The sequence below is a fragment of the Takifugu rubripes genome, chromosome 17 (assembly GCF_901000725.2).
Source record: "Takifugu rubripes chromosome 17, fTakRub1.2, whole genome shotgun sequence".
In the NCBI taxonomy this organism is placed as follows: Eukaryota; Metazoa; Chordata; class Actinopteri; order Tetraodontiformes; family Tetraodontidae; genus Takifugu; species Takifugu rubripes.
Window position 1 is genome coordinate 4290981 of NC_042301.1, and position 23798 is coordinate 4314778.

A 23798-nucleotide genomic window follows, 5' to 3' on the forward strand; every position below is an offset into this window, starting at 1 on the left:
CTGTTTTATTAATCAAATTAACTGTATTTCTCCCAGAGTGGAGAGTACAGTTTGATAGAGCAATTTCATTAGAATAGAGTAGAATAAGCAATAAATGACAGCAGAAAACTGTAATCGCAACAGAAGAATTGTAACTCGTGTATTCCAGGGGTTCTGTTGTGGTCCCTGGTTAGAGAAGGTGGTGATAAGGGTGCAATGACACCTGGAGGTTTGACCCGTGGAGGTGAGGAGGGGCCTGACAGCAGAGACGGGATTACGGTGGAGAGGATGAAGAGCAGCGGTGAGAGGAGGAAGCCCTGAGGAGAGCCAGAGGAGGCGTGAGCCTTCATCACCATGGAGGTGAGAGCCAGGTCTGAAGTCACTGAGTACTTTGGTACTTCTCTTCTTGCTGTTGGACTTGCATCACCTAAATTTAGAGCAGCTCTGAGCCGAGACACTATTGTTCCAGACTGGCAGAGGTGGTCACGTGGCGCACAGCACACTCGTGTGGGCGAATCAAAGCCTCCAACTGTAAATATGCATTTGACCTCATGTCATGTACGGCGTGTTTGTTGACAGACAGTGCTAAGTTATTTTATGACACAGTGCTTACACACACACTTATCAGTGCAGGTTTATTACCAGATATGCCTCCCCTGTTTCTGTGCACACACACACACACACACACGCGCGCACACACAATATGAATCAGCAGATTTGCTCTTATTCACCGACATAAAGTGCACTAAAACAATATAAAATTATAAGTTTCACTATTAGATCCGAAGTCTACTGAGATAACAAACGTATTAGATTATTACGTCAAACTTTAGGCCTAATGTAAAACCTCTGTATCCAATAGAGGCCCCCCAGAAATCACAGAGGTGAGTAAAACAATTTACTGCATAACAGAGACATCGTAGGCCTCTGATTATTATGGGCCAATATGTCTATAACGGAAATACACGCCATCCTCTCGTCATCATGTGGCTTTATTCAGTAAGTAAACCGACAAGGAAAAATGACTATTTTGTATGAATGATTTCATACATGATGATCAATGATTTATGAAGTTGATAATCATAAGCATAAAGAAATCTGACAAGATTAACGTTTTTAATGCAGACAGTAATCACAGTAGCTATTGGTAAATGACTATTTACTGTTCTAATCGCTGTTCAAGCATGAAGTACTTGTCAAGTTAAACAGAGACCATAGGAGAACACCGGAAGTTAGAATGTACCTTTAAAATAAAGCCAATGCCTAAACGTTTGCTTTTGGGAAAAACTGGCTTAGCACGTTCTATTAAAGAGCTAAGATTTGAGAAATGCCGACAAGCAGTTCATTAAAACTTATTTACGTTTACTTATGAATAAACGTAACATTTATATCGTCCAGATAATGTGAGCTTACGTATTCTTAACACGTTTGAAATGATGATCTGTATATACCCATTTTAATTTATATAGTTTATCATTAGTTTATTGGCAACAGAATTAATGATGATGACCAAAAAAATTATTACTATTACGTTTCCGGAAGTGGTGTTTTCTCTGACTACACGTCACTTGACAGGCAGCTTGCAGCGACACGCGCCGCCACAACAGCTGGAGTAGGATTTCCGACCCAGTCCCAGCGAAGATGGTGGCCACCGCTGGAATGGAGACTGTGCAGTCGCCTGGATAAGACGGCAGATCGGCCAGAAACAGCCCGCAGCAGCGCCGACTCGGCTCCCGAGAACCGTGTCGGGGGGAAAGGGTGGCGACCAGCGGCGGACGGAAGAGGACGCACCGCCGCCAGAACTGGCTGTGTTGTGTTTGTCGGACACATGCAAAACGAGCACTGCCCAGACCCAAGGAAGTAGTTGGGAAATTTAGAAAGTGATGTTGTTGGGATTTTTCCACACTTGAAAGGGGCCTCTTTTTTGCTGCCTCCGCGGACTTAGTTGCTTAGTTGCCGGCGGTGAAGCGAGGGGAGGAAATCCAGCGTCAGCTCCAAATAACCATAGACTTCTAAGTGGGACTCTCTAAACGCAGGAAATACGGCCTGGGGAGAAAAAAAAAAAAAAGTTTTTGGAAACGAGAGGTATCCTGTCGCTGACGTTTTCCACGCGTTGGACGACGTTGATCTTTAAGGAGCTCGTTGCGCTTTAGGAGTGTGAAAGGTCCGGGGCGCCTCGCAGAACCACTCAAAAGAAGAAGGAATTGACGCACCGTCAGTGGGTTTTTTTTAATGCAAGATCCCCCCCCCCTCCTCCCCACCCCTCTTCCAATATACTATTTATAGACCAGCCTTTTCCGACCGAGGCTGTTTCTCGTTGCTGTATATTTTGCCAACTGCGCGCAACAAGTTGCAGACACTCCCAGTAAAGAGCAACCGACCCGACGCTGGTCTAGCGGGCGATCTTTTCCGCACCTCTCTTTTCGAGTTCGGGTTCTTATTTTTTTTTTTCCAGGCACATTCATCTCTGCCCGACCCCCTCTTTTGAAGGCAGAGGGGATAAACGTTGGAGATCCGGAGAGGGAGTTCAGGAAAGGACGGGGCTGGATCCGTGGGAATAGGCCTGTCAGGCCTCTTATGATCTGGATCTTGGACTGGACAGAGCTCCAACATAACTCCGTCTGGAAGATTTTCAAGGGCTCACAGGAATAAAGATGGAGGAAGACTGCACGGGAATATTAAATACACATCACTGGCGCTGTGAGCCATGCATGAGAGGAGTGTAGAAGAAGGTAAATCCACATTGCTCGCGTATTTTATAGAGCTTTGGGCTTTAAATTAGGCAGCTGTTCTTAGATCTGCGTTACGCTTTGGGGAGATTAAATGTGAATTAGCTGTCACTTGCGCAGGCTTTGGAGAACGCGGGATAGTCTAACTTTTGTCGCAACTTTGTTGTGCACAAGTTGCCAATGTTGACAGATCTGTCAGCAACTCACAATGGAGCCGCAGACCCGAAGGCCGATTTCCACGTAAATGCGGGTATTCTGGAATCGGGGAGAGACGTTTTCGCGTTTTCTGACGCTGTCGGTCGGCGGTGGTTGTGTCGGTAGATTGCGCACATACGGAGGCGATTTCCACTCGCGCAACGTCAGAATTCACTTGATGAAAGGTCGAAAAAGGAAAAAAAAAAGAGTCGTTGCATCACTAACCCAGACCTTTCCGAGAAGGATGTTCAATTTGAAAGGCAAAAAGTGTGTTGACATTGGTTTTACCGCAGCGGGAGAGAAAGCCGGGCTCGATCCCAGAGCCTCTTTGGAGAAGGATACATGTAATGTGAGCACTGACGCAAACCCGAGGTCGGGTAATGAACTGCTCAAGAAGCTGGAACGGCGCGACTTGTGTGTGTGAGTGTGCAGGCTGCCGTGTGCGTAGCAAATACGTCTGTGCTGTGCATACCATTCATGCGGCGTGATTAATCCAGCAAACACCTTTGCGCTCCCTTTCTCTCGCCTTCCTCCCTCCCTCTCCGTGCCACATGTGCACACATGGTGCCTGCTCTCCAGCTCTGATTACTTTAGCACCACCGTGAGACATCAGTCTTTTTTTTTTTTAACATTTCCTGCACTCACTCCTGTTTTTTTAAACAAATATATACATATATATATATATTGCTCATTGCACCAGTCAATATGGCCTCTCTGCAACACCACCAGCCTCTCATGCATGGCACAGAAGTGAGCTGTGACTCCAGCGGGGATGGCGCCGTCACCGTGCAGATCACCAACAGCGTGCCGCACATGCATCGCGAGCCCCAGGCTGGAGCGGGAGGAGCGAAAACGAACCCCAACCTGCACAAATACAGCATCTCTTCCAGCTGCAGCTCGGCGGACTCCGGAACGGCCGCGGCGACCACGTCCAGGGTGCGTCGGAGAGTGCCGCCATTGTTTGAGCGCTCCGCCGCTCAGTGCTGGGACCCCAAATTTGATTCGCCCATTCTGGAAGAGGCTTGCCAGGAGAGGTGCTTTCCTCAGACGCAGCGGCGCTTTCGTTACGTTCTGTCGTACCTGGCAGTGGCAGCTGTTCTTTGGGGGGTTTACTTTGGAGTCAATAGTGACCGCTGCAGCCCTGTGGCCTTTTTAGCCCCAACAGCATCCTTTTTAGTGCTCCTCATGCTCCTCCTGTTGTTCACCTTTACCCAACCCTACACCTGGCTGTACAACCAAACGTCCTTGTTTCTAATCGCCGTTACCTTCGCCATCACTCTGGCGCCACAGATACAGACTGCTGGCTACATTCAGCTGGGGTGGGCTGCTGGACTGAACGCCTCGTTCCTCTCACCCGACAGAGTTGCCCCGCTCCCAACCCCTTGCATCTCCCCTGTTGGCACCTTTTCGTTGTGCATGGAGGTGCTGTTGTTGCTGTACAGCGTCCTCCACGTCCGCCTGTATGCGTCAGTGATGCTGGGGTTCTTATATTCTGTTTTGTTTGAGGCGTTAGAATGGCTGCCATTGCTTCAGAAGAGCTATGACACTACGGGGTGGCAGACAGAATCGGTCGGCTCGGGTTCTGATTGGGAAGGACACACCCTCCGCTGGCTGGGCCCAGCCAAAGCTCTGCTCCACTTGTGCGCCCATGTGATTGGCATCCACCTGTTCATCATGTCAGAGGTACGCTCCCGCAGCACCTTCCTCAAAGTGGGCCAGGCCATCATGCACGGCAAAGACCTGGAGGTCGAAAAGGCCTTGAAGGAACGTATGATTCACTCCGTAATGCCACGGCGGGTTGCGGACGATCTCCTGAAGCAGGGGGACGACGAGGGCTGCGGCGAGAGTTCCGGCAAGCGCTACTCTTCCGGCGCCTGCTCCGCCTCTGCAGTCTCGGTGGGCGGCGGGGGAGGCGGCGGATTGTCGCAAGCCCAGAGCGTCACAAACGCTAAGCACGGCCACAACAATCACAAAAGCAAAAAAACCTCCATTCCCCGCGGACAGATCATCTTTCGGCCCTTCAACATGAAGCGCATGGAGCCTGTCAGCATCCTCTTCGCCGATATCGTGGGTTTCACCAAAATGTCGGCCAATAAGTCGGCGCCGGCCCTGGTAGGCCTTCTCAATGATCTCTTCGGACGTTTTGACCGGCTGTGCGAGCTTACTGGTTGCGAGAAGATCAGCACTCTGGGAGACTGCTATTATTGTGTGGCCGGCTGTCCCGAGCCGAGCCCGGACCACGCCTACTGCTGTGTGGAAATGGGCTTGGGGATGATCCAGGCCATCGAACAGTTCTGCCAGGAGACGCGCGAGACCGTCAGCATGCGCGTTGGGGTCCATACCGGCACCGTCCTGTGCGGGATCCTGGGAATGAAGCGTTTTAAGTTTGATGTCTGGTCAAATGACGTCAATCTGGCCAATCTGATGGAGCAGCTGGGTGTGGCGGGCAAGATCCACCTGTCAGAAGCAACTGCCCAGTTCCTGGGTGACCGTTACCAGAGGGAAGACGGGCGAGTGTTGGAGAGAGCGGGGCAGAGCGCGGTGGAGAAACTCAAGGGTAAGTCGCCCTTTTTTGTTCCTCATTTTCACCATTTCAATGATTTGTCCACTTTAAACCAGGCAACAGCTTCCGTCAGCGTGTCTTCACAGAAGTTCAAGTCAGTTGGTCAATTAGAAAGCAGAAAGAGGAGGATGTTATATGGCCGAAAGCACGCGGTTAAAGGTTAACCGCTTACATTGTTTGAACCTGTTTATGCTGCGTTTTAACCAGAGTGGGTACCATTGAAATATGCTATCTGACCAGTTTTTCCTGTTGAAATGTCCTACCTGAGATCCAAGAGGTTAAGATGAGGCCTCAGTTGGAGAGTCCTTAGTTGTTCGTAAATTAAAAATTCAGCAGCGCCGGCTGAATATTACAGGCTGTGTTTTTTAATAAAAACCTCACAATTGAATTCAATGTTGATTCAATATTCTGAGAAACGTGTTAACAAACATACGTTTTTGTCAATGCAGATGCAGAGGCTTTTATTGTGAAGTATGACAGCTGGATTTGAAATATTTTGGCAAATGCCGAATTGTGCTTTGAACCCATGCACCAATTCTCCGGCATTTTCTCTTAAAAAGTCCGAGTGCAGCTGACGATATTGTGATTCTTTGCCTTCACAAAAGCTTCTTTTAGTTGATGGAGTTGGTGAGAAGTCAGGAGAAACACAATGTTTCACTCAGCAAAACTGTCTGTCATCAATATAAAGATTTTGTCCAGGCCAAACTGTAAATTCTCACATGCACTGAGCTCTATTTTTCACAATAGCTGTAGGCCAGCATGATAACAGGACCAGATAAAATGGAATATAACAGTGGATTATTGCTGTGATGAGAATTTTGAATTTACCCTTTGTGCGGCGTTAGCACACTCGCCTCTTAGCATGACCGGTTCTCGGGTTGATCCTGTATTTTCTCAATAATGGATAACTTTTGTATTACACCTACTTCTAAAAATGTCCGCTTTCTTGAAGTGAACGAACCACTCGGTGTATGTTTGAATAGCATTCTGACATCGGGGGGGAAAATGTGGTTTTTTTGGATGTAAACAGACAGTCTCGTGTTGAATTGTCCCCCAAAAAAGCTTCATATCGTCAGCAGTTTTCAGACAGTAGGCCTACGCGGATGCTGGGGAGAATTAAATGCCAACAGGGAGATGTTTTTAAAGGTTTACAGGGTTGATGGAGTAATTGTGATCTCTAAATAGGATGTAAATATGACCCTGCTAGTTGTCAGGTTGTTAGTCCTCCTCATTAGTAGCAGCACCAGTCTGGATTCAACAGTTTGCTTTCCACTTGTTTATCTGTATTCATCTGTGTGTTGCACTCAACCCCCCCCTTCCAACAGCCTCACCCTCAAACCACCAGTTGGAGGGAAAGTTTTGATTGGTCAAAGTTTTGAAGTTTTGATTGGTCTTTACAGTATTTATTCAGGTTCTGAGGTGTTCTGCTCTTACAGGTTGAGGGTTCCTCGCCGGGTCCAATGAAGTACATCATCATAGCGATGAATTGCAATGGCGTTGGGGGGGTGGTGCAATAGGCAGGTGGGAATATACATTCGGGTAATTTTCTGAGGTGTTTATTTAGTAGAGGTTTTTTAAAAAAGTGATTTTAAAGCTGCTGCAGAGTTGGAGTAGAGACACGTAAGCATTTGTCTGTCTCATAATCGCCATAGAGCATGGTGGCCAGTGGTTACTGTCATCTGGAACAGAGGTAAAATCAAAACTGAAATGTGATTTCTCTCTGCTGCTCTGCTTCCTGTTCGCTGTAAAGTGGAGGATATGCAGTTATCCAGTATGGACACACAGTTCATACTGTAATATGTCACCACAGGGTTGAAAGGTCAACTCTTATCACTTGCTGGTCTTGCCCGCATGTCTGTGTGCTTCTGTTGGAGTCTGAATGTTTCTGCATGTGATAATGAAAAGAAACACACGCGTGTTAGTCAGAATCAATGTGACCCGGGCAGGAATTCTCAATACTTTGTTAAAAATCCTCACAACGACAACATGAGAGTCTATGTGCGTGGCTGTTCAGACCTCCAGGACTTCTCCTCATATCCTGTAGGCCTACAGAAGCTTCCATTGCATTCATTCTGCATGAGTAATGGCATTCTCATACAATGGGTGGATTCGAAGTTTATTATAGCATCTTAAACAGAGTGTGAGACTCCAGTGAGTGTTAATGTGTAACTGTCTTCAGAGCTTAATTATTTCTTAACAGTGTTCTCCAGGAGTTCATGATCCGACATTCATATTCAGTCCTAATGGCACTGCAGTAATCATCACCCCCCTCCCCGCATGCAGCACTCATAGCGGGGGCGCGCTGTCATAATCGACCGCACTTACTGCACTTAACTTCTCATGAGCTTCAGCTGACTCCTTTTGCTCATCGGATTGTAAGTGCGCGCGCGTGTGCACGTGTCCGTGCGCATGTGTTCAGCGTTGATAAATGTTCCGGTCTGAGCCTGGTCGTCAGGATACTGCTTTAACATAGAAGACACACCCACAAAGTCTTTCCTGGCAACTTTAACGTCTGTGCAATAGACGGTATTACTTTTGCTAATGAAGGAAACAGATGATTCACCTGCCTAAACTATATTTACTCATTTGTGTTACGTGGCAGTGCAGACACTTGACTTGGAGTGTGTTTGCCTGCAGTTAAGGGGTAAATTTGTTGATATGTCATAAATACACAATGCTATAAAGTCAGGAAGAAGGAAATGTAATATGTGCAGGAGTGGTTATATTATACTGCTAATCAGCTCAGATATTGTTGGTGAATCATTTTGTTTGCTTTCTTTTGTCCCATTTCTCTAAATGGTCCGATTGTTTCTTAGTATTAAGCTCTGTGTGACTGGATGTTGATGTAAAAAACTCCTGAATCATAAGCAGCTTTATTCAGGTTGCGGTCCAGCACTGGCGTATCCCTTTAATTGCAAGTTCACGTCCTGATGGAGTTTGTGGGGCCGTGTTTAATGTTCAGAAGGTTGCGGCTGGACCGTATGAACACCGTGACGGTACCAAACAGACTCTGTGTTCCGTCAGTCTTTGCGATGCTAACCTCTGCCTCTTCCTGCATAATAGCGGCTGTCAAATGCCAGAGGGTCCTGATTACTTACTGCCTGTAATCATATTGTCTCTAATCGACCCACCGATGCAGAATGTTCAGAACCAGTTGGGTTTTTTTCCTCTCGTTAAGCTGGGCTAACTGGATGAAGGCGATGTGCTCGGTACAAAACAAGGTGACAGGTTGTTGTTCTGCATTTGTTTGACTTATTTTTGTCCAAATGGATTCTTGCGTGAATGATTTGAGGCATCAGCTATCGCAGATAACAGGATACCGGATACTAACAAATCATTAGCGGTCGTCCCGCTAATGATTTGTCCACGTTTTTGTAAATAACCACATGCTCAGATGATGTGAGGCCAAGCTGTAGTGAACATAGATGCATGTATGTACCGGAAACATGCATCCAACATATTTATGATCATAGTTAGAGACTATATTTGTATTTCTTTTCATAATATGATGACAGGTAGACTTTGTGCATTCCCAATTGAGGTGCTGTAGATACTCGAGTAAATCTTTTCCCAGCATTGTCTGCTGGAGTTATTGGGATTTGTCTTTAGGGATGGTGTCCCGTCTTATCCCCGTCCCACGTTCCGAGTTTCTAGATGATCAGAATAGATTTCACTTTAAATTATTCTAGCGAAGAAGCGAAGACAACGGGGACATCTAAATATATTAAAAAAAACCTTAAGACTAAATATTTTGCACAACCTTCTGTGCTGTATGAGCAGAAAATAACAACACCATTAGCATTCAAATATATTTTTTGCGGCTTTGCAGTGACAATAAGCAGCCACGTCCAGCCACAAGCGTCTGAAAGCGTTCTTCCCTGACGGTCTGTGGATGAAGGAAAATAGCTGAGACTTTCCCACAGTCCAGTTTAGGACCATTAGGGAGTTGTATGCATGTGACCGGGGCAAAGTGGATCCTGGGCAGCAGAATGAACGACCCCCAGGAAGGTTTTATTGGAGATACAGATATGCAAAAAGAGGGAAATCTTAAAAAGATCATTTTCGTCATGAGTTATATGAAAGTCATTTTGGATCTGTTCTCTTGCCGTTGGGTCTTCCTGACAGAATCTGTGAAGTGAGACAATAAAATGTGTTTTAACAGCTGTGAGTGTGTGCGTGTTTATCTGAAGTGACGCAGTGACGGTCAGGAGTGCGTCACCGGTCCTGTCAACCTGCTGGACTCCATAACACACATGCACACGGACATACACAGACGCATCGAAGCCCAGGAGAGGAAAAAGCCATTAATGTCGTTGGTTCTTTTTTTATGGATTACTTTGCCTTTCTATGTTTATCAATCCAGCCTGATTTTAATTCAACACAGCAGCCAGACAGAACTTCTTCAGAATCTTAGCAAGTCTCTGAGTTGTCAGAACCCGGGTTCCTGGGAATTCCGCCCTATCCCACCCTTTGACGAGTAGGATTGGACAGTTCTGCAAGCTGTCCATCGATGCTTTATCCGCTCGTGGGATTTTTGGTTTGGAAGAGATGAAAGACATGAATCTATAAAAAGGGCAGCAGGAGCTGGTGAGGAGCTCCTCAGTGATGGCAGAGGAGGAGAAAGGATGGGTGATTTGGATGGAGGGAGGAACGGGAGGTTATTTGAAGGAGGGTTGTGTGAGAGCCTCGTCTCTCGGGTTCCATCAACGTGTCCAAATATGGAGGCATTTGCTATTGCACGAGGCCTATTCTCAAGACCCACCGCTGACCAGTGAGAAAACCAAAGGGGAGTGAAGGGAGGGGGCAATAAAGGAGAAACACCGGTGGGAGAAAGTTCAAGTAAAAGGAAAAAGGGTGAAAATATGAGGACGAGATAGAGATTAAACAGACGTTTAAACAGTTCTTGGTGCGGCAATAGAGGAAAAAAAAAGTAGGTCAGTGTTAAAGCTGTGGCTATGTACTATTTGGACTTTCAGAGGGCTGCAATAAAAGGGAAAATGTGCATTTTTGTGACCTATATTGTATATTTTTTTACTTTTCCAAGAAGGAAAAGTGAAGAATAAGAGGAGAGGTTACTCAAAGCTCACACTGGAGAGGACTTGAAGTCACCACATGTCTTTGTCTACCCTGTGCGCAGCACCGAGGGGAGCCGATGACCTTGGGGGTCACCGGGGAAGGTTTTGATCATAAGTCTGGAGTTGCTGTAAGATCAGAGGTCATTTGTCAGGAAGTGGAAAGTCCAGATTGGGATGGTCTTCGGGGGATTGTCTGAAATGTCAGCTGCAGTCTAAAAGGTTTTTCCACGTTTTGTTTCTGTTCAACATTTAGGTGGTTATTACTGTTACTTTATCTGTCCGTTGGTGCTTCGCACCCTCTATCAGAAATTCTTTTTATTGTGTATTGTGTGTAAGGATGGTTTCTCTGTCTACTGCACTGAGCTTGGTGCTTTTCAACTGGCAATGAGAGTAGAAATCAATTAAAATACCTCATTATTTCAGGCTCAGGTAGTTTTGTGTCAATGTGGCTTGTTTGAAAATATGTAACGGGTGTTTTTAAGTTTTTGGAAAGCTTCCTCAGAGGTTAATTTTAGCCATAGTAGCATTTCATTGTTCCATATGGTACATATATCTTTAATAATCGCACCATTTTTGCAAAGCATCTGATCCAATTTAGCCAGAAATTCGGGTTTATAGTCGCAATATTCTGCTGCATGTTTGATACTATCTGTTATGTCAAATCTTTAAATACTCTCATAGTTCAGGGCCTGTTTGTAAGTTAGGCGTGGGCAGTTGATAAAGTTAGAAAGCTGAAATGGAAGTAGAAAAGGAATGTAGGTTATGTGAGGCATTCTAAACTCGGTGACCTTCAAAGTGCTCTCGGCCCTTTCCTCCCCCTCGCCATCTCATTGCCGTTTGCTTTGCGTCGGCTGTCTCAAGTGAGCCGCTAACTGGTCAGCACTTTGTGTCTTTTACTAAATGCAAAGAAAGAAATAACACTTCATACGTCCCAGAGACCTAAAGCCCAACTTCTATTCATTCCGCTCATCCTTTGCCTATTTCAGCTTCATAGGGATGCAGCAGCAGGCTGATACACCTGGCACAAGACACCAATCCATCACAGGACACACACCATTCACTCACGCTTGCACCCAGAGGCAGTTTGGAGTCTACAGTCAACCCAGTGTTCATGTTTTTGGAGCACAGGAGAAAACTGGAGGAAAAACCCTGAGAGACACTGAAAGAAGAAGTAAAGCCAATATAGAAAGATAGAACTGAGACTGTTCCTGCTACATATGAGGGCCGCCCCTCACCTTCATTCACAGGATAAAAACTGCACAAAGCTCAGAACGTTTTTAGCATATGATTAATAAAATGTAATCAGAATGATAACAAGGTCATTTTCTCTGTTGTGGTAAAGGAGAGATAAATTCCAAAAGTCATCCATATATACTTTTAGGCAGACATCACAATATATCTTGAAGCTCCAACTAGCACGTTAGCATGATAATGCTACCTCAGTCTCACAGTGATTTGGTTAAACAAAGACTGATTCTTGCATCACTATGCTTATTAACACCCCCCTCCTTGTTTTCCTCGTACTTGAACCAATCCAGTGGATCAACGGGTTGTACTGGTTTTTTTTGTAGCATTACAATCGGCTACACTCCCTGCATCAGCTACAAGAGGTTGTATAAATGTAATTGTGGATCTGAATTGCATTTAATGCATTCCTGTCAAACCATAAACTATCTAAATGAACTCAAAACAGAGTGATATAAAACTAAACTATTGACAAACCAAAGGAAAACCTAAGAGTCCTTGGCGTCATCTCCAAAATGCTACCAGAAGAATGAACACCATTTTTCCAAAGGATCTGTTTTGAAGATGGTTGTCATGGTGGCTGGAGTGTTGTCTGACTATTTTTTTTTTGTTTTGCTCCTCTCTGTGTGCACAAGGTCCACAATTACCCATTCCCTTATTTAATAATCTAGCAATCTCTGTTGGAACGGACGGGTGGCAGAGAGGAGCAGTGAAAATTCTGTGTGCTTGCAAGATTATACTTGAAATGGCCTTTGTTGCAAGCTTGGCAAGGCCTTGATCCCCAAGTTAGAGCTCTTGTTGCCAAACTTGAAAATCTCAGAGCTATAAACAGTGCTTCCAGAGTCCTGGGACGAGTTGTTTTTTTTTTAGCTTGCACATTCATAAATGTTTTTATTTATGTGAGCGGTGTCTATTATTTCAAGCAGCCTGGTATCTTTTCATTTGGAGCTTTTGGGAGAACTCTATAGGAAATTAGAAAATAATTAATGGTACAGTGATTACCATTCCAGCCACTGCTTTTCACAGCGTCTGATTTAAGACAGTTTATTTTTTATTGTAATATGTTCATGTCATACATGTCAAAACAAAAAGGGAAGGAGGGTGACCGCGAACATGGGCCTGGACACAAAGGCTTCTCGGAGGTCGAGAAGCAAGAGCAGGCCAGAGGTCATTGGTGGTTTGGATGAGTGGAGTTTCGGTGCTTTGAAGGGTGCAGAATGTAGAACAATAGTGTTGTTTGAGGTTGTTATGGATTAGATGGGAAAGGAGTTTAGTCACAAAGATTTACTCCAGGACCTAGGGGTAGCTTAGAAATGGAGGCTAACAGAGGCTATTGTAGTTGCCTGGTGATGTAGGGACAACATTGCAGCAGATTAAAAGAGCAGGAACAATTCCAGTGTTGACTGAGGAGTGGAAGATGGCAGGATGGACTTGGGCTGGAGATGGGAGAAGGGAGACGGGCTTTAACTCGAGCTATTGGGAGGTGATCTGATAGGTGGAGAACTTGGACCTGTGGATGAGATCAGGGATTTTGGCCTGAGTGGTAAGCTGACACACAGGCAACCATTGTGACAGTGTGTGAAGTTTAGATGAGGTGCTGAGAGAGGAGCTCGGACCGATGCGTTGAAAGCTTTAAAAGGGAAATGGGGTATCAGGGTGGGAGTACAAGAAGACTGCGAGATTGAAGGGTTTCCAATGTCTGAATAAGCCAGAGCTGAAGCAACTAGATGTGATCTTCAGGCATCAGTTGCACAGATATGAAGTTTCAAATTGGCTGAAGGAGTGATGCGTACTGCTTATGAATAGTGTCCATACCAGCGCACAATAACATCGCTAATCATATTTAAGGCTCAGGCAGACTTCCAGCCTGTATTGTGGACACTTGCTCGTACAGGAATCACTGTTTGAACTGGGTTTGCACCTTTGACTGTTAGCAAAGTTAGCGCGTATTTGGACAGACTGATAGGGCCTGGCTCTGAGCCTCTGGTCTAATCTTCTGTTTGTATATGTCCCTGTTGGCATGCCATCAGTGTGAAAATGAGCAGAACTTTCCCGATGTGCAAACAGGAGATGTGTTGCATTGCTGCCTGCCGGTCGCTGTCAGTGCATCAGCGAAGCGTAGCTCACGGTTGCAAATGTCTACAGGCTCCTCTTAAATCAAATCCTGTTCCAGGGAAAATCTCCTGAACATTAGCCCGCAGATAAGGTACATTGGCTCTTTCTCAGGGATGAAGACCTACCTGATCTCAGGAAAGAAGCTGGAGCGCGACGTCCCGTGTGGCTGTTCTGACTTTGTCAGCCGGTCGCCACACCCACAGCCCCGCACGCCAGACCTGATTTCTAGAGGAGTGCAGGCAGCTCAGGTGCTACTGACCCACACAGGCCCTGAAAAGGTGGGGGTGAGTCTTAAAAAACCCTAAAAATCAAATGTTTATCATGCAGACAGTAAGGTTCCTAACAAATATTTAAACCTGGATATTACAATATGACAATAACACAACGAATGAGCAACAACTGGTGAAACACTGTATATAAAAGGGAATAGGCTATTAATTTCAAGCATCGGCTCTATATTAAATACTTAGCATTCAGACATAAAAATGTTAAAGAGTGTTCACTTATCGAGGCATTTTTGCAAATATTTGTTAAAATAGTTGGCTTTATTCTTTAGCCTCTGGCATTTCTGTTGGTTTAATAATGATGTTAGATGTTATATTTTGTTGTCTTACTCTTTTTTTAGTCTCCCTGTGTTTCCCACTGTGTGAGCAAGTCAGCAGCAGAACCGGGTGATGTCGTAACTGTGCTCAACAGCTGTCAAGAAGAGAATAAGACCAACACCTCCAGGGTAAAACACACACTCACACACACACACACACACACAGACACACACACACGACATTTACAGTTTTGTGATGTTTTCCTGTTTACCCTCCTCCATATTTTAAGACATGTCTTTTCTTCTTTGTCTCTGTTTTCACTACCATCCAGCTCATCCCTGGTCGCAGATACAGAGCTGCCAACGGTCTCCTCAGCCCACCGGTAGAAGACCCCGTGAGAGCCAGCCAGAGCTCCCTGTGTGATATTCTCCAGGAGAAAGACAAAAAGACCAGTACAAGCACAGGGACCAGCGCCAGCTTAGGCCTTGCTGGTGGAACGGGGACAGCCGGTACTGGAATGGACCACTCTGCTCTGATCCACCTGCGAGCGAAAAACTTCAGAGAGAAGAGTGACGCTCACTTTGTGGACGTTATCAGGGAGGATAGGTGAGCAAAGTCGATCCAGGTAGACCAGAGGTGTCGCAACGCAGTCCTCGAGAGCCGCAATCCAGTCCAGGTTTTGGTTTTCACCAAGGGGAATCCAGGTGAAAGAGTTGTCTGCATGGTAGGTCAGAAAAACCGGTTGAATTACGGCCCTCGAGGACTGGGTTTTGGCACCCCCGAACTTTACTGAAGGCTAATTTACTTGTGAGCGGACTGGAAACATCTTGTCCCACATCCATTTTCAGTAGCTTCCATACGGATGATTTTAGATTAAATCCAGGAGGGCATCTTTGCACTTCAAAATTAAAGCTTGATACAAAAGTACTGTATGCCATAGTTATGGTAACATGGATGCTGACAGTAAAACTAGTTTATATCCTCAACTGTTACCAATTTATTGGGACCAGGTTGGTTAGAAATTCAGCCAAATTTGCACAAAAATAATGAATTACTGCTACAACTTCTTCTTTGTTTACGTAATTTAATTATACTAGGTTTAACATTGGATATTCAGTTTTGAAAATATAGAGTAACTGTAATGATTTAATTTGTGGAAATACTAATATGTGTATTTGCAACGCTGTGGTTCACAGTCTGAAGGACTACTTTTTCAAACCGCCCATCAACAAGATCAGCCTTAATTTCCTAGAGAGACCTCTGGAAAAGGCCTATCACAGCAGCTACAAAGAGGAGGTACACACACATAATGCACGCGTGCACCCAGGGTTCAAAGGTTCGAACCCTCACCTATGATCTTTGCCTTACATGCTACTTTAATATTAATTTATACCATATTTCTTACTGGTGTGTCAGGTAGGTGAAGTCCTTTGACATAGTTACTTTTCCATTCTAGCGACCTCATCCTCCTGCTAACACGATGCTCGAGTGCAGGTGCGGGTTTTCAATGTGGTTTGTGCCCACGTGCGACTGTGAAAGGGTTTTAGTGACGCTTTTCATCATTTCCAAAGTTTTATTATATGTCCACAGTGCAACAGACAGGCACGACCTGCATTGACCCCCCAGTTTTCCATCCCTTTGCTGTTACAACGGCGTAACTACAATAGAGAAAATATACAGGTTCACAAACAAGAACGTTGTTATATAACAAATGATATGTTCAAGTCCAATTTAAAGAGAAGCTCCCAATAACGTACTTCCTCTCCTAAATGTCGATGCAAGTAAATTAAAAAGACAGTTGATTAACAGATGAAGGGAGCTGAACCAGTGTCTCTTATCTCCAGGTGAAGAACCAAGTCCAGGTAGAGACATTTGCAAGCTCTACCTTCAGCTCTTTCCTGGACGTTCTCCTCAGCTGTTTCGTATTCATGGCCCTGACACTGGCCTGTTTCCTTCCTCCCCTGGTGAGCCCGGCCACCGTAGGCCCACCAGCCACCGCTGCCGTCACCCTGGCTGCCCTGGCCGGGCTGTTGGAAGTGGCATCTGTGGTGCTGTCTGTACGGTGAGGACAGTTTAGGAAACGAGTGGCCATGAAATACGTTTGAACATAAACAGGTTTATGTTAATATTAGATAGCAGCAGAGGCCTTCTAGGCCTGAGAATGTGTGTTGTGATGATTTAGAAGAAAGGAAAAGAACTCTAACCTTGACCTCTTCTGCAGTATGGCCTTCTGTCTGGAGGAGGTAATGAACTGTACCAACTCCCTTCTCCTGGTGGTCTCTGGATGGATCCCCCGTCATGTGATTGGAGCAGTGTTGATCTCTCTCCCTTCTATCTCTGTCCTGTCCCACCTCTCCTGCAGTGTCCACTTCCCTCTACAGGTATGTTTGTTGAATGGTGGCAGCATCAAATGAAGCGATCGTGGCTAATGAATGGACAAGAAAGCAAATGGACACATGGCAACTTAATTGCTACTGAGTTTTCCAAATCGTGAAACAATTAGTTGCACACTGTAATGGCCACTCCTCAGGTCTGGTGCGAATGTACCCATGGTGGTCTGGAGCCCTGGAGATCAGCAGAGCTGGGAACAACCATCAGGGATGATATACCAGACCTGTAAAAGAGGAGACAACTAGGAGGCTTTTGAAGACTTTGCTGGTGGACCCTGGCACCAAAAATGTTTTGATGTTTTCTGCTTCTTATTTAAGAGAAATCATACCTTTTTTTAGTTTTGAGCCAAGGCCAGATTCTGTCCCACCACCTCTTAGGCAGTGGCTATCTACAGCATATAGGTCGTTGTGATAGTCTGTGTTCAAGGCTGTTGTTTTTAAAATCCTGTGTTCAATTATCTCCTACCTGGTTCAGTCATATTCCTCTTTATTCCAATTTCTTTGAGCCTTCCAGATCAGAACCGATACAGTGTTTTCTGGGCTTGTGTGGAAGAAAAGGGAAGGATGTTTTCCTAGAGGATAATCACAACAATCTGTAAATGTACCCACAAGACTTTTCTTGTCCCTTGAATAGGTCTTCGTGAATTAAATTGTGAACAGGGCGAGAGCGGTCTTTTTGATTGTCAGAAAGTCATTCTTTTCTTTCGGTGTGGAATGGATTAGAATTTGAAGGCAGCATGTTCCACTTTATATTAGTTTTGGCATGGAAATCATTTACTCATTGACAGGAGAGTCACAGTCTTGAATATAAATCAGGAGATATTAGGATTCTTCGAAATCCAGGGATGAGTCTGAGAAAACATGTTTTTCTTTTCATCTGCCAACACAGAGACAAATAAACTACCAAAAAAGCATAAGTGTATTATACACTCCTGAGATGTAGCGCTTGCTGTGTCACATTTGTACAACTACTGAATAAGGTCCTAGGTTGTCTGTCTTGTTCTCTGTTGTGATCTTCTCGTTCTCATGACTGCCTATTGTGATTACAGGCCTGGGATTGACCACAAACCCTTGAGCTACCCCTTCACTACATACAGTTTTTTTAGAGAAGCCTGAACTTGATCTCACCTTTTGTGGCCTTTGAGTTATAAATCTGAAGTGTCACTTAAAAAGCCCTCTGCAAAACCCTGAATATACTGCTGTTACAGTACAAGTACAGATTGGTTTGCTCGCCATTTTGTGCTTTGCTAAAGATGTATTGCGCCAGGTGGGATGTCAGTCTCAGGTTGAGCTTTGGTCTTTGGAATTTCCTTGGTGATTCTGACAGGTTTTCGTGTGTCTCTCAGGTCTGGGTCAGTCAGTGTTTCAGAAGGTGTCAGTATTTGTTGACCAGTGTCAGACGAATAGATTTACCTTTAAGGCACATTCATGGCGGCCTCTTTTTCTCCAGGTGACCATGTTGCTCTGCTGTGCAACCATCCTCGCCATCATCCAGTATTGTAACTTCTGTCAGCTCAGTTTTTGGATGCGTTCAGTCTTGGCCACAGCCACAGGGGTCATCCTGCTGCTGGTTCTGTACAGCCCCTTGCACAGGTACAGGTGAGCACATCCTTACTATTCACACAAATGTACTAACCTTGAATGCTTATATGTGCATGTGCTCTTTCAACAGAAAAAATGGTGAACCGTGCATATTTGCTGATAATCATGCTACATTTATTTTAAAACTGAATTTAAAACATATTTATATTTGATTACATACACAATTTGATTACATATTTGATCACTGGTCATCCTGCATTATCAGACTCTTTCCTGGGACAAGAAATGAGTGTTGATTACTGTCGTTTAGTCTCTTGACTCATCTTTCAGCTGCATTAATAAGAGCTTGCCACTTCATGGGGGAGTGTGACCATTCACAAGGCTTTGATGGATTAGTGATATTTGAAGGGTCAACTCGAGCGACGGCGCTCTTACTCTTTCATGACCGCCGCTCTCGCTGTCTTTCACTCACCATAATGCATTCCTGCTCTTTGTTCCTCTGTCTTTGTCCTTCACCCTCCTACTTCATCTCTCCTTCTGTGCACTAGTTGTAGCTACGAAAAGTCACTCGTGGCAAATATGAGTCATGTAACCGATGTTGCCTCAAATTCCAAGTGAAGTAATTACAGCGCGCTGGGTGACAGAACAGGAGCCTTCGCATCTTTACCGCGTTCCTTTTCCTGTTGCAGCGACAATATGAAATCGGCTGAGATTTTCCCATCTTGTGATCAGTGGAGCCTTCAGCTTTCACTCCTGTCTCAATGTCTCATTAAAGGAAATTCCTTTTTTGGCGACGATATTATTTATTCTCAAAGGTAGACATATTGAAGCTAAGATAATCGGATTTGATGTACTGAGGTCAGAATAGCAGACTTGCTATTTTGTGCTTGTTGGATGGAAATACTGACATAAAATGACGTGTTGTCATCGACAGGATGAACACATTGTCGTCTGGTGGTTCACCATCAGTCACCCCTGGCCCTGACCCTCCTCCAGAACCTCTGGACATTCTAATCCCAGAAGCTGTTCTTGCCTTCTTCCTTCTCTTACTCCTGGTGTGGTTCCTCAACCGTGAGTTTGAAGTCAGCTACCGTCTTCATTACCATGGCAACGTAGAGGCTGACAAACACCGCTTTAAGAACCAGACGATGCGAGACCAGGCTGAGTGGTTACTGGGCAACATCATCCCCATCCATGTGGCCGAACAGCTCAAGGTTTTTATAGTTATGGGCAAAAAACAGCTCAGTGATAACAACAACATGTATCTATTCATGAGTTAACTATTTTACGGACATATGTATAAATTTGTGCTGATGTTAGTCTGTTTTTAGGATACAGGGTATGCTTATGTATGGTTGAAAAATACAGGAATAAAGATAATTCTTAAGCAGATTTTTAAAAAAACAAAGTTATGTACTTTTTTCCTTAGCTCACGCTAATCTAGCTGTCTGTTGTCTCTTCAGGTGACCCAGAGCTACTCAAAGAACCACGACAGTGTGGGCGTGATCTTTGCCAGCATCGTAAACTTCAGCGAGTTTTATGAGGAGACCTACGAAGGTGGTAAGGAGTGCTACCGTGTCCTCAACGAGCTCATCGGAGACTTTGACGAGCTGCTGCGCAAAGATGAATTCAAAAGCGTGGAAAAGATTAAAACGATAGGAGCAACCTACATGGCTGCGTCTGGGCTGAATGTCCAGCAGTTGGCTGAGAATGACAATGACTCTCCACACGCTCACCTCAGAGCCCTCTTTAACTTTGCCCTGGAGATGATGGGAGTCCTGGAGGATTTTAATAAGAACATGCTGGGTTTCGGGTTCAAACTCCGTATTGGATTTAACCACGGGCCACTGACAGCAGGGGTGATCGGCACCACTAAGTTGCTCTATGACATCTGGGGAGACACTGTCAACATTGCGAGCCGCATGGACTCTACAGGTGTGGAGTGTCGGGTGCAGGTGAGCGAGGAGAGCCACGCTGTGCTCAGCGCCATGGGATTGGAGTTTGACTATAGAGGTACAGTGAATGTTAAAGGCAAAGGTCAAATGAGGACCTATCTCTACCCCAAAAGTGGGGAAAGCATATTTCAAGATAAAATAGAACTGGGTCCCAGTGACGGACATTCACCCATGGCATCAACAGCCATTAAGACTCCAGGATCAGCTGCTCAAGCAGCAGGTCTTTCTCCTTATTCCTCCCACCTTTCCACAGACCCTCCCCAACCACAAAGTGCTGTAGGGCCTTCAATTACAGGACCTGAGCATGACCATGCTCAGTTCACAGAGGTGAGGGAGGAAGGGTATAGGGACGCTCCACCACCCCCGGGGCAGCCCACGGCCCCAGACCCTCACTCCCTGCCCCGCTCTGAACTCGTCCCAGAACCTAGTTGTGCAGAAGTGGAATCCCACGTGGAGCCTTCTCCTCTCACGCTCCAAGAACAGAAAGAAGAGTGGGAGGCTAACGAGCTAACCAAACTCAACGAGGAGTTTTACGCTCGTTTCTGATGCTGTTCTGTTTCCACATAACTGATTGGATTTCTGACAAGTTTTCCCTGACATGTCTTCAGCCTGAATAAAAAGGGATGAAGAGCAGAATTTTATGAGAGAGCTGAAGAGATTTAGAACAGATGAAGCATCGATATAAGTGCCTTCAGGACTAAATCAGTGAATGATCCATCATGAGTACCGAACAACATTTTAACTATTGTGGACTATGGACAATGCTGTGGTTTCTTACTCTGTGCTTTTATTCTCAATGCAAGTTTTGTTCTTTCAATCATTTTTATTGTGCCATATCATTTGTTATGACTTGATCAAATCTCCCAGTAAGGGAATTCATTTTAGATATTACAAGTGCCAGTGCAGCATTATTGGGCTGAGCAGGGAACAATGGGGAGAATGAGGGAATCATGTGAAGCAGTGTTAATTGATGTATTCTGCTTTAACACGAGGGCTAGATACAGTATTCATTTGTGCTTGAGTCTCATTAGGAAAAGGGATACACGTCAAAGCAGCTGCATCATTTTGTAGCAGCTAAATGCACATTAGCACAGGTCTTGCACAGTGTTGTCTCAACCACTTGGTATTTGATCGTTTTCTCAATGAAAATGCCTTTTAAAGAAGGTTTCCAAGGTTAACCTGGGCTTTTGCGTGTCGCTAGCACAATCAAAAGCACAAAGCCACATCAGTTAAAGGGAATTTATGTTTAAAGAAATAAAGCCAAGACCATCATAGAAGCATGAGGGCACTTTAAATACAGTATACTTTTTGGTGATACTCCACTCACAATGTCTTATCAGTCCAGAATAGTTGTTGTAGGCTGAGAGATAGGTGTTAAAATAGGTTACAGGTTGTTCCTGCAGGACAAGTTACGTCTACTGTCCAGTTGCTCACTTAGTGGACATCTGTCTTATTTTCACTAAAGTCCAAACATAAAAACACAGCGTTGAAGGTGCACGGAAAGCAAGAGGTAAAGCTGTCATGGCCCACTTTGTTCAGTACTGTGGATAAAAGATAGGGTTTAAATTTAGTAACATTTCCACTTGTTGCTTTCATTGTCAAAAAGGGATAAAACATTACGTGATTCGGTCCGTCGCTTCAGATCTTGTGAGTGTTTTGTCCGCGTTTAGCTGTGTGATTTGCTGTTGACGTGGTTGCAGTTTTGACTTTGACCCATCACGGCCTCTCTTAGGGGATTGAAAGGGGGGGGCACTTTAATTGAGAGATCCAGAGGCGCAGCACATCCTAAGATAAGTAATAGTTTCATGGTGCCTGAAATTCTAATTGTTTTTGAGTATTTGGTTTTCTGAAAATGTATTTTTTTAATTGTGCCATTTTCATGAAGGACAGATTATTTTAGCTGGAATCTCTGAGTCCATCTGTACTTCTCTTTGCTCTTTCTGAACACAATAAAAGAGTATGCTCTATAATGCAAGCAAGAACTCGGTCAACGTGGCTGCTGTTGATCTCTTCAAATGCCATCGCTGCCTCACTTTATAGGAATTATTCCGAACAACATCGGTCGAACAGCCGTGCCAAATCAGATCAACGACATGACAATCGAGGGAATCATCTTCTTTTTTACGTAGCTGGCTCCTGTAGCATCAAATAAGCATATTTGCGTACCTCTCCTTGTATACACAGTCAGTGCCTTTTAAATTATGAATATATTTGTGCTTATTTGCATTTCCAGACTTTGAGTCCCTACTTAAAGAGTTTCTCTAGAAAAAGCAACTGTTGAGAACACAAAAGCTTTTAAACTGTACTAATTTTAAACAATGTATTTGTACATTGCGCTGTCGTGGTAGTGGGATGTATGCTCACAGGTTCAACAACTCCACTTATGAAAAATCTTATATTTGGTCAAATTTGGCAAAGAAAGTTTCTGGCTTCATCTGCTGCTGCTTCAGTGGCTCACGGTTGCAAATGTTCTGTGATTAAAATCACAAGATGAATGCTGCCAGCTTTGTAATTTGCGGTGGTGCAGGGGCCTTTGTACACGTGTGCGAGATTGTGCGTTGCATGAGAATGAATATGTGGTATATTTTTTGCGAGATCCTTCACATTTTACTTTCTGCACGTTACTGCCATCCATTTCATTTTAACATCCCTTTTTGTGTCATACACTTAGCACCGATCGCCAACACAAAATTCTTTATGTCACCCTGCTTTGCTTTATCTTAGGTTGCATGGATTTTGTTCTTTTTTTTAAAATGGTGACTGCTCGTGCGTGTATCACAGGGTTTGTTTGTGTTTTGCTAGAGGGAAATACATTAAGTTGAGGTTTAAAGCCCTTACTTGTGTAAGTGTGGGAGTACTTTGTAACAAAGAAGGGAAAGGCATAAATTTAATGAGCAGTTGTTACAATCACAAAGTTCTTGTGTAATCACTTATTTAAATGCAGTTCTGCTTATTTTAATGTTAAATTTTCTAGTAAACCCAACCAGTATGTGTTCTGTGTTACACTGGGACAAAAGTAAACCGAGTTGTTTGAATCTTTGTGCATTGATTTTATATTCTTAATAAGATGAATGTTTTGTGCACATTACCCATGTCTCATTTATCAACATGTGATCATAATCTGTACACATTTGCACAAAGCACTCAGTGTTTGTACATAAACAGTTATTTTATGTCACATTTGATTTTTTTTTATACATGTGCATATGTCAGATGTTGCAAGATAACATGAAAAGAATGACACTTATTATCCAAATGAGTCAATGTGTGTCTATTTGAGTGAGTGTTATGATTTTATTACTCCTTTATTTTTCCAGTGTGAGAGAAATAAATCTCCATGCAGAAACTGTGTATAAATGTTTACGTCACTTCCAGAATGGAGGAATAATACAATCAAATTGCATGCTGATACCAAATGTAATTGAACCCACCACAACATCGCAAACTTAATTTGTGAATCTTCTTTTT

The 23798-nt window shown here is 44.3% G+C and overlaps 1 protein-coding gene across 5 annotated transcripts; it reads left to right on the forward strand.

Moving 5' to 3' along the window:
• Nucleotides 1-324: 324 nt before the first annotated feature.
• LOC101074204 (adenylate cyclase type 9-like) lies at nt 325-23676 on the forward strand. 5 transcript variants are annotated; one of them, XM_029850688.1, is made up of 11 exons: nt 325-339; nt 1555-5460; nt 14013-14185; nt 14527-14631; nt 14775-15049; nt 15640-15739; nt 16288-16505; nt 16665-16824; nt 18284-18432; nt 19310-19589; nt 19839-23676. In XM_029850688.1, the coding sequence occupies exons 2-11, from the start codon at nt 3609-3611 to the stop codon at nt 20874-20876; spliced, it is 4350 nt and encodes a 1449-aa protein (XP_029706548.1). In that variant the 5' UTR covers nt 325-339; nt 1555-3608; the 3' UTR covers nt 20877-23676. The 5 variants fall into 5 exon arrangements, with proteins under 5 accessions (XP_029706548.1, XP_029706549.1, XP_011610824.1 ...); XM_029850689.1 differs by lacking the exon at nt 325-339 and having other exon boundaries at nt 1543-2711; nt 3633-5460; XM_011612522.2 differs by lacking the exon at nt 325-339 and having other exon boundaries at nt 1543-5460.
• The last annotated feature ends 122 nt before the right edge of the window (nt 23677-23798 follow it).